We start from the raw sequence: 19,241 nt of genomic DNA on the forward strand, positions 1-19,241 counted from the left end.
TTTAACATCACTATAAGAGTCAGGAATGGCATTCATTAGGGCAATACTAGTGTAAGCATCTATTGTGGTGTCACCAGATCTTTTAATATCCTGAACAAGCTTCTGAAACCTATCAACATTATCATCTATGTCCTTAGTAAGATCAATCTTAAACTTAAACAATTTTTCAAGCAAATACATCCTTGAGGACATAGAGGTTTCAGTAAACAAGGTATCAAGTAATTTCCACATTTCAGAAGCAGATTCAACATGGTCAACTTTTCTAATCACAGAATCAGACAAATTTAACACAATAGTGGCCCTAGCCAACTCATTCATTTCATCTTTCCTATCCTGAGCAGTATCCTCAGGTAAGGAGTCATCAACAACTTTGAAAACTTTTTGTTGAATTAAAACACACTTCATTTTCTGTTTCCAAATAGCAAAATCATTTTTACCATTATAAGGAACCAAACTCACAGGCTGAGACATTTTTACAACAAGTTTTGCAAGAACACAGGAGGCAAGGCTAAAACACACAAACTTACACACCTGAGAACACACAGACATCCACCAGCAAACACAAGAACAGGTACACAGCTTTCACACAACAGAAAGGACCTCAAATCCTTGACTGTCACGAGCAACACTGGCCAAGGCTATCCCAGCTCGCAATCACTCACTTGTGGAGGGCGCAGGGGGTCACTTGGGCAGTATAGGTGCTTGGTGGTCAAGTAAAATGAGATCACAAGATCACAGAGCACAAGAACCAGCGGAAGCAACACAGAAAACACAGAAAGCATAGAGAGACCTAAGTCTTTGCCAGAGACTATCTACCAGAAAACAAGATCCCAAGCCTATAGTGGCACTAAACAGAAAAAGGTAAAGAAACCAGGAGATAAAGCCAATTTACCAGAGCGAACCTCACTCGAAGGAGCATTCCACTTGCCCACCTCCTTATGCGACTTGGCGTGCCGCCCTAATCCCCCCGTGGCTCTGATACCACTGTAGGGATCAGATTAGGGTCGGATTCACTAATTACCAAGACCTCTTTGTTCTTGTACAAGAGAGCTCAGCCAAACTCTCACCCACGCGGCTGATATACACTATTAGAGAAGTGTAAGTGTACACAAGATACAAGAATTGGAACCCTAACTATTACAGATCTCTCAACCGAAACCCTAGCTGGTTCATCTTCCTTAGCAAGAATCCTGCACACTCAAGAAGAAGGTTAGTAACTTCACACATGATCCATTCGGATCAGAAAACTAGAAGCTATCACAAGGGAAACGAAATAGATCACAGAAAATGGCTCAGAGCCCGCCACATAGCCCAGATCTATTCAACTAGAACCGAATCCAAGGGAGCACCGATGAATTGACTGGAGATTACCCTCAAACCGTCAATACCTTCACCACATCACCCTTATACACCGGATTAGGTCACTGAAACCCCTTAGATCAGAAACCCTCGTTCTCACACCACAAGCAACCGAAGCAGTTGCCTTCCTACCACTCAACACTTGGATATTCACACAAGAATGGTGAGTAACCCCAAAGAATTAACCAGAGAAGCAGTTGGAGAAGTAGAGAGAATTCAGAGAGTAGTGAGAGAGAGAGGAGTATCGAATGAATAATCAAAACCAACCGGCTCACACATCTCATAACCACACATCTCACAAACCCTCCATCCAACGGTCAGGAAACACCATCCGAGTGAGAGGGACACGTGGCAGCAATCCAGCTACTCTCACTTAAGAGATTGGGCTTCTGGGCTTGGCCAAAGAAAAACAACAGCCCAGACAGAAATAAAACAAGCCCAAAGAATAATAGACCACAATTAATTCAACAAGAGCTACACCATCACGCAGGGGAACTTGATTCAAAGCCAAAGAGAGAATTGTGTGCTTTTCATATGTTAGTTTGGAACTATTGCTAGTGTTTTAGTTGTGTTTCCTATTTCATTTTACCTTTTCAATTGCTATTTTCGTTGTCGTGTTTCTATTTCTTTTTACCTTTTTCAATTGCTACGTTTGTGGTTGTGTGATAATTCTCAGTGAAGTATTATGCTACAATATGTTCTTTATTTTGAATAGAAAAATCTCTAGTGCAGGAAATTTTAAAATAAACAAACATTCTATTTTCAAATTTGAAATAACATAATAAACTTTCCACTGTCAACTTTTTTCAGGCATGAAGTTACATTTTGCAGTAATTTTTAAATATTCAAACTATAAACTAGGTTTTGCACCATAAATTGTATACAAACAATGTTTATGATCAATTTCCTTAATTATCCTGACAAAATAACTCAATCGAACAGTTCGTGCCACAACACATGAAAGCCTACATTTATATTCTCACATCGCTAATCTCAGGAAAGCCCATTAATGTGTAAGATAATTGGGCCAAGGTAAAATTCTACTGTACTACTTTTTTCACCAAATATTTTCTCCAGGCCCAAAATAAAATTCTAACTCCAAAGTCAATTTATATCTATAGGCGCCACTAAGATTTCTAACTAATAACAGACACCAATAATTAAATTAATTTCAATAATGCTCAATGTTTATCATTTAACTGTTTAAGTCTTAGATTCACGAGATAACTCAATTTTATCACTTATTTCAGAGAAATAATATGCTTATATTCAATCTATGATCATTACACACGTTTATCGTTACTTGCTTAATGTTGATATAGTTTCCTACATGCGAGCTAAGCAGATTGGACCTGAATATCCATTCATCGGGAATTCGGGATACGATAGTGACAACAATGCTTTCTCGTATTGCACTTGTGGGCTCTCTACTGGCAAATGTGAATATCTAACGCTAACAGACATGAAATTCCATGAATGTGCATTTTTTTGATATAAAGATATTTGATTTGTATTCTTGTTTATATTGCAAATAAATTGTTTGAAGGTCCAATACCATCCACCATTGGAAATCTTTCAAATCTTAATCTCTTATCGCTCTCTTCCAACAACTTGAATGGTGAGCTCCCATTCTCCATCTGTAACTTGACATCCATTGAATAATTTTGTTGGGAATTTTATAAATATCATAATATGCAAGCTAGGTAGATATTATAGAACACGACATTGAAAAGTTCGTACGTTATGGCGATTAGTGATAATTTTGCCAACACTTTTATATCTAAAGCGGATAACAGACATTGTTAGGATGAGTAAAATGACATGCATGCCTATTTTTCGATTTCAGTCTTATCCTTCGTTTATCTTTCAAAAACTCCCTCCATCCCATGTTACTCGCACTTTTCATTTTAGGCCGTAAATTTGAGATTGATTTTTTAGTGTAATGAGACGTCACTTAATAAAGGACTTCTTAACTTAAACTAACATATTAATTAAATGCATTAATTATAACTTAAACTATAAATAGTGTAAGGAGTTTGTGACGTGCCAAAAAGTAAAAGTGCAAGTAACATGGGACGGAGGGAGTATTTGTTTTAAGGTCCAATAACATCCACAATAGGAAATCTTTCAAATCTCGAGTTCATATATTTCTCTTCCAACAATTTAAATGGTGAACTCCCATCCTCCATCTGCAACACAGGCCTTCGTATTTTTCTTCTCTCAAATAATACTCTCTCCGTTCCATGTTAATAGAGTCATTTTTCTATTTTGGGAAGTTCCAAATTAATTGAGTCATTTCTATTTTTGGCAAAAAGTAATTCTGTTTTTTACTTTATTCTCTCTTCATCTCTCTTACTTTAGTCTCTCTTACTTTTTCCATCATCCATTTAACACACTATTCTTAAACTCCATGCCGAAAAGAAATGCATCTATTAACAAGGAACAGAGGGAGTACTTTGGAAGGAAGACTGTGACACTGCATCGGATCTTTGACAATCTTTCATCTTAACGAAAATCAATTTAGCGGTCTCATTGCATCTACATTTTTTAAGGTTTGTAGTCTTATGTCCATTAATTTAGGTGATAACAAATTCCACGGATGTTTACCTATATCCTTAATCAATTGCCAAAGTCTAGAAGACCTCGACATTGGAAATAATAGAATATAAGATGAATTTCCCTTTTGGATGGAACGCCTACGTAAGCTTTTGGTGCTAATGTTGAGCTCTAACATGTTTAATGGTAACATGTCATTTCATTCAAGAACCAAGTTTCCATTTCCTAGGTTGCAAGTTTTAGATGTATCCCATAATGAATTTATGGGCTCTCTATCTCAAAGGTATTTCAACAATTTCAGAGCAATGATTGAGCCGGTAGGAAATTAAATATGACGAGTTTCTAAGTTACTTGGAGATGATTCTCATCTTGAAAGGTCAAGATCAGTTACCTGATAGACTATTGGAAACCTTCACGACACTTGACTTATCCTCCAATAGATTTACTGGAACTATTCACCTTCCATAGGAAATCTCAAGATTCTCGTATATTTGAATTTGTTCCACAATACCCTTACAGGATATATTCCTTCATCTCTTAGAAATATGGGTGAACTCGAATCATTGGACTTGTCTACAAACAAATTGGATGGTGAAATTCCGAGTGAATTGACAAGGTTGACGTTTCTTGCGAAATTAAACCATTTCTTGTGTGATATTCTAATACTATTTGATTTGGAACTATATATTGCTTTTCTTAGAGTTGTGTTTCCTATTTCTTTTCACATTTTCAATTGCTACCTCTGTTGTTGTTTTTTCGTATTTCTTTTTAAGCTACTCATGTGGTTGTGCATTTTACCAATTTTCTTTTAATATTCCTATATTTTTATGGGACTGTGTTAAGAACTAAACTGCACTGAGCGACGACATCGTAGTTGATCAGCAAGAACAGGAGGAAGAAGGGGTGTCGGACATGGAGGAGCAGCCGGCAACGAATGAGGAGGAGAGCTCGTTGATGGCAAGGAAGTTGAGGCCAAGAGACAAGCTCAAGACGCCGGCCAAGTTTGCAGCAGCTCTATTTCATTGTTTTCCTTATTAATTATGTTCTTTTTATTATTTAGAGACATTATTTTAATTTTAATGAGTCAGGCTAAAACTATAAGGCCCCGTTCGGATTTTCTTTGCTGGTTCTTTCCCGAATGTTTAGGTTAAGTCGAACCAACCCTAGTGTCCTAGAAACATATAAATAGGCTATTTCATCTACGTCACTTTTTATAAATGAAAATATTTTGCCTAAACCTATCTTGTCTCACAAGCAAAACAAACCGAACGCTGCCGATGGAACACGAGTTCTGCGCTCAGCAAAACGAATTATCCACGAGAAGACAATTCCCGGAGTTGTTACGCAAAACTGATAGAGTATTATTTTATAGATTATAAATATAAAAACTATTTGAATCTCTTCTCGCACGGTATTCCAAGGCCACTCTAATAATTTAATATCACGGAAGTCCAAAAGATTAGCATATAATTGCACCCAAAATAAAATTTTACTTAATTAATTTCTCAAGGCCTTATGCTTAGAATACAAACTTAGCGTCAGCTATATTTTCCTTGAGGTATTTTGGCCCAAAAATAAAATTATACTCCATTTTCTTGACCAAATTAATACATTACTTATTTTCTCAAGGCCCAAAATAATGACTAGAACCGACAAGTCAAAAAAATGTAGGTTAAAGAATTAAAAGCTTCCCTCAATTTCATTAAATGAGACACCAATTTACAGATGAGGCAGGGAATTAATTAGAGAAGCTGCCCTCATCTTCAATTAATGAGGCACCAAATGCGACTTTATACTTCAAGTGGGAATTGATTCCAACACACTTTTGGGAAATTTTCAATTCCCATCTTCTTAGCCTCAATCATACTCCAAGTAGGTTACTTTATTCGTCCTTGAATGAATATCATATTTCAGCACAATTTAAAATAAAAAATTAGTGGAATTTTTAATTTTTATTATAATAGTATTGGTTTAATGGTTTTATATATAAAATCCGAATAAAATGAATTTGTGAAATGTAAGGTCCAATTAACAAAAATAGTAATTTGTGGAATGTAAAGTCCGATTAACAAAAATATTTAAAAATGAAATGAAACATATAATTATCGATATTTGAAAATGGCAATATAAGATATTAATGGTGGGCAAAGAGCGTAAAATTGACTGGGAAAGTTTGACTCATTTTATAGTGGGACTTACTTTAGGTTTGATTAAAATGTCTATCTCCTAGGCTTCTTGTTTGAATACATCATTGCAGTTAGCAATCATGCATTTTCAACATGGAGAGAGTTTCCCCAATTTTCCTACTTTTCCTACTCATCAAATCAATCTTGATAGGTATGCACTTCTTGCATTTAAATCCCTCGTCTATATATGGTTCGGAGTTACTTGTGACCAATTTTCAGTGGGGTAGTTGACTTGACTTTGAAAAAATGTTATTGGAGAAGGTTTCAGACATATTTGTTGGAATATCTTATTTTAATTCTGAGTAAAAGGGCATCTCCTAGTTTGCATATAAATAGGAACATGAAGCAGAGTAGATAGACAAAAGCACCAGCCATGAAAACAGCATACTTTTTTCTTGCATATCTTTCTCTCCTAACACTGTGTCTACGTCTGTGTCCTTCAAGAGCAGCCACAAGTGAAGTAGAGAGTTTGATGCGATGGAAATCCAGCCTATCATCTTGTTCTTCTCTCAAGTCTTGGTCCATCAACAACATCAGCAACCACTGCAGATGGATTGGCATTAGCTGCAATGGCGGGGTATCTGTCTCTGGGATTGATCTCCCCTTTGCAGGCCTTGCAGGGACATTGGAACTGTTCCATTTCACTGCATTGTTGAATCTCACCACTTTCAACCTCAGCGGGAATTATCTCAACGGCTCCATACCAGCTGCTCTCGGCAACCTCACAAGCCTCACACTGTTGGACCTCTCCCACAATATGTTTTCCGGCGCCATTCCACCAGAGATCGGCCGCTTGACAGAGCTTCGATACCTGAGCTTCTCCAAAAACCATATGGTTGGAGATATCCCATATCAGATTGGCAATCTGAGGGAGGTGCGCTTCTTGGATTTGGGCTTAAATCACTTTGAATCTCCTGACTGGTCTAGATTTCCCACATTCCCTTTCCTAACTCACCTTAATCTTGGTTTCAATAAACTCAACTTGGAATTCCCACATTTCATAACCACATGTCTCAACCTTACTTTCCTTGATTTGTCTCGAAACAACTTCACAGGCCAACTTCCTGAATCATTGTTCACCAATTTGGTCAAACTTGAATATCTTAACCTCACTAGCAATGGTTTCCAAGGCCCCCTCTCACCAACTATCACTAACCTCTCCAAGCTGAAGGATCTTCGCTTCGGCAACAACTTCTTCTCTGCCAACATTCTTGATTCAGTAAGCCTTATTCCAAGCCTGCAAATTCTGGAGCTGTACAATAATTCGTTCATAGGAGAAATTCCTCCTTCTATAGGCCTACTCACAAATCTCCGAACTCTAGACCTTCAAATGAACAGCTTCAATTCCTCCATTCCTCGAGAGCTCAGCCGGTGTAATAAGCTGACTTACTTAGATTTATCCAAGAATTCACTCTCGGGGCCATTGCCGCCATCCTTATCAAATCTGGGCAATTTATCTGTGTTGGGACTATCTAACAATAGCCTGACTGGTGAAATATTGACCTCTTTCATCACAAGTTGGAGAAAACTAATCTCGATACAGTTTCAAGACAATGAATTCAGTGGAGAACTTCCATCAGAAATTGGCATGCTCACAAACCTCGAATCTCTGTTTCTCTCTAATAACTCGTTTTCTGGCACCATCCCACCAGTGATAGGAAACCTACAAAAAATCATGTGGCTGGACCTTTCAGCCAATAACTTTTCAGGTGAAAACACTGCTTATATTCCTTGGCAATAATGGTTTCACAAGCAAGATATTAATAAGTCCTTTTTAATGATAGTTTGCAACGATCATCAGTTTGAATTAAATACTACTAGTCATTTCCAAAAAAGAATGTAATGCATTACTCATAAATGTGCTATTAAAATGCTATGCATCTACGTTTTTTAAAGTATACGAATTTTTCTTATATCCTTATTTAACTTTAAAATAAATTGTTTATAGGTCCAATACCATCCACCATTGGAAATCTTACAAATCTGTGGTTCTTAGGCATCTCTTTCAACAAACTAAATGGTAAGCTCTCATCCTCCATTTGCAACTTGCCATCTCTTGAGTAATCTTGTTGGCCAAATACCACATTTTAATATCTACTCGTTTGCAAGATAGTCATACTAGTATGAAGTGACATTATATAAATATCGCATATAAGCCTAATACTGTCATTTCTAAAATGTTTTGTTATAGTGATTCCGTACATGCCTGCTAGAAAACGAATTTTGTTCCTGGGGATATTACCATATATGAGTTTGAAGGTCCCAAACTTGTACCATCTACAATTGAGAATCTGTACTTATGAGTTATGGCTATAGTATATATGTCCCAACAAATTAAATGGTGCTTTTATCTAAAATATGGAGTATTAGTTTAGTTCACAACATGATATGCATGTACAATTAGATGTAAAGAAATTTGATTTATATCCTTCTTATATTTCAAATAAACGGTTTGAAGGTCCAATACCATCCACCATTGGGAATCTTACAAATCTGATGATCTTATTTCTCTCTTCCAGCAAATTAAACGGTGAGCTCTCATCCCCTATCTAGCATGGGTTTTAAGAAATACTCCCTTCGTCTCATAAATTTTGTCACACTTTGACCAGGCACTTGTTTTAAGAAATGTAACGAAAATCGATTCAAAAAAGTTAGTGGAATATGGATCTTACTTTTATAGTCTTCTCTACATTCTCTCTATAACTTTACTATTTCTCCACTTTAACGATTTATTATATCATTTTTACAAAACGAGTGCAAAAAAGCAAATATGGCACTTAATGCGGGATGGAGGTAGTATTAGTTTTAAATCAAATGTGAGTGGAATGAGTCAGTGGTATGTGGGGTCTATTATGAATCGAGACTCGTATTTTACAAATAGGCCAAAATGGAAATATGGGCCTTCTAATGGTATGTGGGGTCTAAAGCATATAAGAAACATATTGTTACGATGAGTAAAAGGCCATGAATATGTATTTTCGGTTTGAATAAATTTGATTTATATCCTTCTTATATTTCAAATAAATGGTTTGAAGGTCCAATACCATCCACCATTGGGAATCTTACAAATCTTGAGTACTTATATCTCTCTTCCAACAAATTAAATGGTGAGCTCCCATCCTCCATCTGCAAGTTGTCATACCTTCGTTTTCTTCTTCTCTCGAATAATACTTTGGAAGGAAGAATGCCACAGTGCTTCGGGAACTTCAGCAGATCATTGACCATCTTTCACCTAAACGAAAATCTATTTAGTGGCCTCATACCATCTACCTTTTCTAATAATTGTAGTCTTACGTCCATCAATTTGGGTAATAACAAATTCAGCGGACGATTACCTAAATCCTTAGTCAATTGCCGAAGTCTAAGGGGTCTCGAAATTGGAAATAATAGAATACAAGATGAATTTCCCTTTTGGATGGAAGGCCTACGCCAGCTTCGAGTGCTAGTGTTGAGGTCTAACAAGTTTAGTGGTAACATTTCGCTTCCTTCACGAACCAAGTTTCCATTTCCTAGGTTGCAAGTTTTTGATGTATCCCATAATGATTTTGTGGGCCCTCTACCTCAAAGATATTTCAACAATTTAAAAGCAATGATTGAGCCAGTAGCAATTGAAGATGATGAGTTCCGATATATCGTGGAGATGACGCTCAGCTTGAAAGGCCAGGATCGATTAATTAAGAGAATATTGGAAACCTTCACAACAATTGACTTATCCTCCAATAGATTCACTGGGAATATTCCACCTTGTATAGGAAATCTTAAGATTCTCAAATACTTGAATTTGTCCCACAATACCCTCATGGGACATATACCTTCGTCTCTTGGAAACTTAAGTGAAATCGAATCGTTGGACTTCTCAACAAATAAATTGGATGGTGAAATTCCAAATGAATTGACAAGGTTGACATTTCTTGCGAAATTAAACCTTTCAATAAACAATCTTGTTGGGAAAATACCGCGATCTAATCAGTTCTCCACATTTGAGAATGATTCATACGTGGGAAACTTGGGATTGTGTGGACTTCCGTTGATAAGAAAATGCAAAGAGGATGATGGGAAATCGATACAGCCTGCTGAAGAAGTAGATGATGAAAATGAATTTATAGATGGATTTGGTTGGCGATGTGTTGTGATGGGATATGGAAGTGGATTTATAGTTGGAATTGGAATTGGTTATATGATTATAAGAAGTGGAAGGCCAAGATGGTTAGTGGAATTCTTTTTCGGGGTTGGTTATAAATATAAGACGAAGAAGAAACGCAACCGGGCTGCACCAACATGCATGGGAACTTGATTTGAAGCCAAAGAGAATTGTGTGATGTCTTGTGTTTGATTTGGAACTACTGCTTCTGTTTGAGTTGTGTTTTCTATTTATTTTTACCTTTGTAATTGCTACTTCTCGATTTGCTTAGTATCTTTAATAAATTTTGTGAAGTATTGCTAAATTGTGTTCTTTATTTGAAAAAAATAATCTATCCTACAAAAAAAATTGATGGGTAAAATTATGGAAAGTTTTAGAATGTATTCTCCTCATTTAAAACCAGTTGTCACGTATTTCCATTTTGATCCATTTACGAAAATTAGTTAGACCTCCATAAGTTTGTTTCTTTTTCTAACAAGGTGGATTTAATTTTATATCAATAATACATCTGCCATTTTTTTCTCTAGCCTCTCTGTTAGGAGATAGGAGATAGGCATGGGTTAAAATGGTCCAAGCCAGTAAATAATTTGGGCCCAGCCTAATTCAGGTTAGCCCATAACGTGGGCCTTTTATGGACCTACGGTAGTGGTCGAACTGGGCTGTGTTTGGTGGGCTACATGTTGGTTTTGTATAGTCATAATTATCTTGAGATTTTTCTCATTAATATATATTACTACTAATATTTTAAGTTTACCTTCAAATGTATAATGAAAAAAGAGAAATTACATACTATATATCTTGCGTAAATACTATTCTTAAGCATCGTTCTCATCTAGTCAATTTTGCTATTATAGTTTTCTTTTCTTTTTTCATTTTATCTATTTAATTTAATTCTAATATATTAAAATTAGAGTTTTTATTTTATCTATTTAGTTTGGTTCTAACACTATACAAGTTTTCATCGACACCATACTTGAACACCGTTGTTGAATGGTCTAGGTCAGCATTATTTTTTTCATTTTCCATTTAGTTTGATTTACTAGTATATTAAAAATTAGCATTTCCGCTTTATTCAATTAGTTTGACCAATACCTATGCATTATTCTACACTTTCATGTGGAACTAGTGTGGAATTGATTTCTTATCTTTAAATTAAATGGATGAAACGAAAAAACATTGCTAACATGGATTGGACAAGAATTTTGGTCACATAACGTATATACCATAATGTTTTTCCGATGATTACTTCAACTTACGGATAAATTATTTTTGAGTTTAGTAATTGTTGGTCCACTTATAAGGGAGTGATCTCATACCATTTTATCCTATTCACAACACCTTAGGGAATATTAAATGTTGAATTTTGCAAATATTAAATCTTTTTAAAAATTGAAAAATATTTATATTTTAAACAGTCGTTGGACAAAGAAACACAAAAAGCGTCAATACTGTCTCAGTTGAGTCTCTACGAGCTTCGCGATTCTTGGCTTAGCTCGTACCTCTCTTCTTGAATTGCTCTGGTGACGGAGGAAGTCTTTGGTTCGTTTGAATGTGTTAGCAGTTTGAATGTGCTAGCAGTTGTGAAATTATCCCTCCATCCCCTATTAATTGACGGATCAAAACATATATGATAAGTCCCACTTTTGACTTTTTCAACTCATTTTTTTTTAAATTTCTTAAAACTCGTGCCGAAACCAAAGTGGACAATTATTAGGTGACGGAGGAAGTAAGATTTGTGAGAAATGCATCCCACAAAACCAAGTTTTGTGATCTAACAAGTTTGGTGGAATTATTTTTTGGCGTTGGACATATAAATATAACAAACGGAAGAGATGCAAGAGAGCTACACCCACACGTAGGTGAACTTGATTCAAACACATAAAAGTATTGTTTTAGTTGTGTTTTCTATTTGTTTGTGATACGCCTCAACAACAAGAGGAAGTCCAAAGCACGCCTACGGAGGAAGCGCCCGACGAAGGAGATCATGAAGCGGATGGAGAAGTGACGACTTCGCCGGAGACGCAGGATGCTACAGCGCCTGTAACATCCCGAATTCCCGAACCCTAATTTTAGAGCCCTAAAATTTATTATTGATTACGTGGAGTCGTGAATGCATTTTTTGCATGTGATGCTATGGCCGAGTCGAGTCTAGGGTTTTGCGTTGGAAGTTTGAAAAGTCAAACTTGTTGACTATATGATGTGGCATGTGATTTATTAAATTATGTGGTAAATTATTTGTTTAAGGGTGAGTGAGAGTATTATAGAAAATTTCCATAAAATACTTGCCACCCAATTCTTGTAATTTTCGACCCCCTTGGCCTTTTGGAGGAGGAATTCTATTTTTTCCGGATTTAATTTAATTCTTGGGATATTTATCCAAATTAAATTCAAGACCCAATTATTCCTTATTTTAAAGAGGAGAAATCGAGCCCCCTTTGTTTCTTGGTGATTTTCGAAAATCACCTATTGTGGGAAGGAAAGAATTATTTTAATTTAGTTAATCCCTTATTTGATTTCCTTCCATATCTAGAATTTAAATATTCTACCAAATCTTTCCATACCTCAAGAGATCTTGCCTTATCTTATTTTAGCCAATATTAAAAATCCATGTCTTATTTAAAAGGCATAGGGAACGCCTATTTCAATCCCTAGTTGGGAGGATTCTTATTTTTATTTTGCTCCGTGATATTTTATTCTACTCCGTAAAATATACCAAAACAAAATCTTGGCTAATGAAGAGCCATATATTTCGAAATTTTCATGCTTGATACCCTAGTCTATTTTTGTTAATTCTTCTTCCCTACTTCACAATAATTATTTATTTAATAGTGGAGAATAAAATCTTACCAAATATTCTATTCTATTTACCTAAAGATCTTATTGAGCACTATAAATAAGAGGAACCCCTAACCCGAGCCCCATAATTTTCGCCTCCCTCCCTTCTTCACTCTCTCCAAATTTTCTTCTTCCATTCTCCATTATTTTGTCATTCTTTCGAAGAAGAATTGAAGTTTGATCCAAGAATTTCGAAGAACCAAGCCTAATACTTAATCTCTACTGTTCGTTTTTCTCATAAGGTATTTTTGTAATTATCTTCTTCGTTCTACTTGATTCCTCTTCTCTCTAACCGATTAATCGGTATTCTTGAACCCTCATGCATCTTGTTTGAGTGAAAGTAGGATAAAAAGGGATATGGGAATATGTGTACATGTGTGTGTGGTGTGTGTGTGTGTGTGTGTGTGTGTGTGTGCGTGTCGTGTGTGTGCGTGTTGCGTTTTTGTGGTGTGTGTGTTTGATGGATAAATACTCTTGTGTGACATATGTTGATGTTAGATCTAGATTTAAGATGCGAATGGAACTTATATGATGAACATAATCTTAGCTTGGTAATTATAAGATAAATCGATGGGAAAAGAGAAAGTGTAGAGACATGCATGAGTTAGGAGTTTGTGTTGAATCTGATTTGTGATATGTGCCTATGTGATTAAAAAGGTGAAACCTTAGTTGCGAAGCCGGATAACAAAGGAAAGAACATACTTGAAACCTAAGCAGTCGAGGTGGGCTTTACTCTTAAACTCTTTTATGTGCAAAATTACGAACATGGGGAAATAAGGGTGGTTTAACTGTTATGCCATGCCTATGTCTGTTTTATTGTGATATTTTGCGCCTGATGCCTAGCTTGTGAGTTCGCTCCATTGGGCTATCGGGCTATGGATATGTTTATACGAATTCGGGTCTGAGTACGTGCCGCAAACCCTACCAGGCTGTGTACACGAGGGGATCGGGAGCCGTCCTTGCTAGTCGGCCGGTCTCGTGGGCGAAAAGTGTGGCCACACTTTCGTCGCACTATGGAAAGATTGTGATTTATGAATTGATGAGAAAATGGGGAGTTGTTTGATTGGTTAATCTATCTTAAATATTTTTGTGATACTCGTGAAATTCTCTTTAAACTGCTTAAAACTCGAGTTCACTTGGTAAGGGTGGCATAACTTATAAAATGTTTTGGCAACGAGTTCACTGAGTATTTCAAAATACTCAGCCCTGCATGTGTTTTCCTTATGTGCAGGTTGAACGATGATGAGCGGTGGCGGGTGTTTAGCATGTTAACTTATTAAGATGGATGTCTTTGAACTTCAAGCGTAGTTGTGTCTTCATACATAGCTACGTTTTCTCTTGGTCGTTTTCCGCTGAATTCGTTTTGAAACACTTCAGTATCTTTGACCATTTTGTACTCTCCTTTCGGTTTAGAGGCTTTAGACTATCTTGTGGTTTTTATCTCGGAACTATGTCATACTCTGGAAATTTTTGAACGTCATTTATTATACCTTCCTTTTTCTTATTCAAGTTTCTAGGTGAAGTTGTTGTTTTAAATACTCTGGTAGTTCCTTCAAATCTTTTGGTCAACACTCTTTAAATGAAATCCTATCCTTTGTTCATTTCTTCAAGTCCGTTTGGTAGCAGTTGCCACATTTATTGTACCCTAGGAAAATGAGCTGTTACAGTTGGTATCAGAGCCTCAGTTTCTTTCCGCTCTGGACCCAAGAGTCTTCTCAAAATAAGTTGTTCTCGTAGTCTTTTGTTAATGAACTGAATATGGAAGGCTCAACCCCGCAACTCGTCTCGTTCAACCACAAAGAAAGAGGTACAGAATATTTCTATGATTGAAACTTTATGCTCTTGGAAATTTAGGTGAAAAGTGTTATTTTTGTGAAAAACATGCCAAATGTGTTGGAAATATTATGAATGAGAAGCGATGCTTCCCGAATGACGATATGTCGAATGTGTATGAGGACTTGTGAAAATTGTGAAATGCGAATGTGATTACGTGAGATTTTGTTGAAATATTGCGATGCTTGGACTTGGACTTTTGAACCTAGTATGCCTTAGCTATACGATCACAGCGCTTGTACCAACAATAGAAACGTGGAATGACTAGTATAAGGCTTTTAGTGTACATGGAACTCGACGAATCGTGAGAGGAAACGCGCGAATAGCTGCCTTAGGAACGCGAACGTCTGACGATATTATCTTCGTACCGCCATCTTTTGCTTTTACGAATACCTATCCTTTCTCGCAGCACCACTTGGAACCATACACTTGTTATTCTTTTCACCCTTTGTGACGGTGCTGACTTGTTCCTTTTCCCCTCTATGTAGATGGTCCAACCCTATCACGCCCTTATGCGTCGCCGTTATGCCAAGAATAGGAACTTTCCTGTAGAACGTTATAGAGAGCTGGAATGGGACGAACAGCAGTTCCTCCTGATCTTCGTCACCGATTTCTACGATCATTGGCTGGACGCCTACGCGTATGGAACTACCCATCATGAGGGAATCATGCGACTTATCCATATGCTACCTTCCCCTTGGAGCGAGTGGACCGCTCAAGCCTCAGTATCCTACACCTGGTTTAGCCCACCCAAATATACGCCTCGAGGAGACTTCGTCGGCCTTATGGGAGTCTTACTTCCGGCCATGTCCGCAGCCGTTGACGGACCTCCACTCCATCCGCCAACGCAAAGGTACTCGCCAGGAGCAGCACGTCGAATGAAGTATCGCGATGATGAGGAGCCACACGTTGCCCGCGTTCCCCGTAGAAGGACCCTTAGGATGCGCGTTTCGGCCCCTCGAAGGATCATAAGAGAGGCCAAAGAGATGCTTACCTCGATTCCTTCGCCCCTAAGCGACGAGGAGGAAGACGAGGAGATGGGACCGTTCGAGAAGGGAGAGAGTTCGAACGTGGAGAGTGTCGGAGAATCTGAAGAACCCAAAGAGGATGAGGGCGGAGTTGATAAGTGACCAGATAGTGATTTTTGTTTTCCTCTCCCCATGTTTTGAGAATTCTAAGACCTTTGTTTACTTTACCTTTTCTCTCGCATTTTGCTTTACACCTTTTCATTCGATGTACTAAGACCTTTTGACCACGTTTTGAAAATTAATGGGGAATTTGCACCTTCTTATTATCTTGTCTTGCTATGAGCTACTTCTACTTTTGTCTACCTTATTGCGTAGATATACCTGCCCGCCCATATTCTTCTTCCAAGCATTTTTCATATTGATTGGGCGACCTTATTTCGCTTTTCTTGCGTAGCAGTTTTTCTTACAATGCTATCATGTGGTCTTTCCTTGGACCCTAAGTTCTTCTCGGGGCGTTTTGAATAACCGTGAGCCCTTGTCTTTTTAAGCACCTTGGTTGACTCACAATTTGCGAGTGATGTTCCTTATTTCTTTTCCTATATCGAGTCATGACTCACTTGGCTTGAAATTTGTGTTTGCCCTCGTAACTTTGGACTTCTTGCTTGAGTAGTATTCTTCAAATTCATAAGAACGATATTTGATTTTATGAGCTTCCGTCATTGAACTTCATTTCTAAAGTTGTTTGTAGTTATGACCTTCAGTATGATCACATCTCCAGACCTGTTTTTCTTCAAAGGATGGAATATTCTTCTTGGAACTTTGGTTCACCCCTTATTTTGTAACCATGTTTGTGGCAAGCTCTTTCTAGCAGAAGTGAAATTCTTTTTAGCTCGGTTTCACTACATATATTGTTTCACACACAATGAATTTTCTTTCTTCAGCACCAAGTTAAGGCTACATGTTTTCTTCTTCCTTAACGGTTCTGAAAAGTCCCAATCACTTCGAGTTGCCCTCAACAAAAGCGTTGAACCATTATCAGTGCTACTTCATGACATTTGTCTATATTTCTAAATTTCTAACGCGACTGATTGTTTTAGGCCTTGACATGTTTGATCAATAACCGCTGTCCGAATTTTTTTTTTTTTTGCAAATTTTGATCGGGCAGTCTGGTATGGAATTTGAGATTTCTAAAGCTTTTATTCACTTTACCATCTTGCTTTCGTATCTGCGTTACTCCTTTTCGTCCGTTGTACTGAGACCCCTTTGAGACCACATTTTGAAATCCTATGGGGAATTCACACCTTTTATTTTATCTTGCACTGAGCCACTTCTACTCTTTTCTACCTTATTGCGTGAATCTACTTGTCCGTTCTATTTTCTTCCAAGTACCTTTCATCTTATTGTGCAACTGCCCTATGTCTTTTCTTGCGCAACTGCCTTCCTCACAACGCTACTGTGTGATCATTCCTCGATACCCCTATTGTTGTTTTGTTTGACACGGGTGCATCTCTTTCTTTCGTATATGAGTTGTGTGTGCATACCTTAAGCTTGCCTTCTAGAAAGTTTGAACATAGGATGATGGTGTCCTCACCAGTAGGAGGGATAGTAGAGATTTCCCGATTTTGCTCGAACGTAGAAATCGTATTAGGAGAACTTAAGTTAGTTGCTCACGATCTGCGAGTTATGGTAATGAGAGATGTCGACGTAATCCTAGGAATAGACTGGTTAACCGCGAACTTTGCGACGATTCGCTGTAAGGAGAGGCTGATAACCCTACAAGCTCCGGGTACGGAACCCATCGTGTACCACGAAATCTCGATAAACCGGCGAACCGCCATAATCTCCACGTTACAAGCCACAACCATGTTGAAGAAAGGACGCCCAACCTACCTTGTCTATCTCCACGGAGAAGAGAAGGAGGAAAGGAGGCTCGAAGACGTCGCTGTCGTACGAGATTTTCCAAACGTTTTTCCCGAGGTGTTACCTGGACCGCCGCCGGATAGGCAGTTAGAATTTACGATCGACCTTGAACCTGGAGCCGCACCCGTATCCTAGGCACCGTACCAAATGGCTCCTAAGGAATTAGAGGAACTAAAGATACAGCTACAAGAGCTCATGGACTTAGGTTTCGTTAGGCCCAGTGTTTCGCCATGGGGCGCACCGGTGCTCTTCGTTAAGAAGAAAGACGGGTCAATGAGAATGTGTATCGACTATAGAGAGTTGAACAAATTGACCCTCAAGAACAAGTACCCACTTTGCCCGAGGATAGACGACCTGTTCGATCAACTCCGAGGAGCCGGAGTGTTTTCTAAGATGGATCTGAAGTCCGGATACCACCAGCTGAAAGTGCGAAAGGAGGATATACCTAAGACCGCATTCCGTACTAGATATGGTCACTATGAGTTCGTCGTGATGCCGTTTGGACTGACCAATGCCCCAGCCGTGTTTATGGACTTGATGAACCGAGTTTTCCACCCATACCTAGATACGTTCGTCTTAGTGTTCATAGATGATATCTTAGTCTACTCGAAGGACGAGAAGGAGCACGTTGAGCACCTACGAATCGCGCTGGAGACGTTAAGGACGGAAAAGTTGTACGCCAAATTCAGCAAGTGTGAATTCTGGCTAAAGGAAATCAACTTTTTAGGACACATTGTGTCGGCAGAAGGAATCCGAGTGGACCCCGCCAAGGTTGAGGCGGTGCAACAATGGAAGTCGCCATCGACCCCGAACGAGATTCGGAGTTTTCTGGGTTTGGCAGGATACTACCGAAGGTTCATAGAAGGGTTCTCCAAAATAGCGAGACCGATGACCCAACAACTCAAGAAAGGAATCAAGGTGAACTGGACACCGGAGTGTGAAGCGAGTTTCCAACTCTTGAAGGAAAAGTTGACAACCGCCTCAGTGTTAGCTGTGCCAGAGCTTGGAACGAACTACGTAGTTTACACCGACGCTTCGTATGTCGAATTAGGATGCGTGTTGATGTACAACAACAAGGTGATCGCCTACGCGCCACGACAATTAAAACCGCACGAGTTGAACTACCCCACCCACGATTTAGAGTTAGCCGCAGTAGTGCATGCTCTAAATATTTGTAGGCACCATCTCTACGGAGTTAGGTGTGAAATCTTTACGGATCATAAGAGTTTGAAGTACTTTTTCGAGCAGAAGGATCTGAACATGCGACAACGGAGATGGCTCGAGCTAGTGAAGGACTACGATTGTGGCATCAACTATCACCCCGGCAAGGCAAACGTAGTGGCAGATACTTTAAGCCGTAGAGACCATTCGCAACTCGCTACTTTTCTGACAGAAGAGGAAAGCTTAGTACGTGAGTTGAGTAAGTTGCGAATAGAAGTAGTA

At 38.2% G+C, this 19,241-nt stretch overlaps 2 protein-coding genes across 2 annotated transcripts; both read left to right on the top strand.

Moving 5' to 3' along the window:
* The first annotated feature begins 4,827 nt into the window (after positions 1–4,827).
* LOC125199430 (MDIS1-interacting receptor like kinase 2-like) lies at positions 4,828–8,702 on the top strand. Its single transcript, XM_048097436.1, has 4 exons — positions 4,828–4,916; positions 6,546–7,810; positions 8,050–8,121; positions 8,560–8,702. The coding sequence occupies exons 1-4, from the start codon at positions 4,828–4,830 to the stop codon at positions 8,652–8,654; spliced, it is 1,521 nt and encodes a 506-aa protein (XP_047953393.1). The 3' UTR covers positions 8,655–8,702.
* Positions 8,703–9,729: 1,027 nt separating this feature from the next.
* Positions 9,730–10,546, top strand: LOC125199435 (receptor-like protein 9DC3). The gene has a single exon (XM_048097441.1). It carries the CDS (start codon positions 9,742–9,744, stop codon positions 10,393–10,395), a length of 654 nt encoding a protein of 217 aa, XP_047953398.1. The 5' UTR covers positions 9,730–9,741; the 3' UTR covers positions 10,396–10,546.
* The last annotated feature ends 8,695 nt before the right edge of the window (positions 10,547–19,241 follow it).

The sequence above is a fragment of the Salvia hispanica genome, unplaced genomic scaffold, assembly GCF_023119035.1.
Source record: "Salvia hispanica cultivar TCC Black 2014 unplaced genomic scaffold, UniMelb_Shisp_WGS_1.0 HiC_scaffold_50, whole genome shotgun sequence".
Taxonomy (NCBI): domain Eukaryota; kingdom Viridiplantae; phylum Streptophyta; class Magnoliopsida; order Lamiales; family Lamiaceae; genus Salvia; species Salvia hispanica.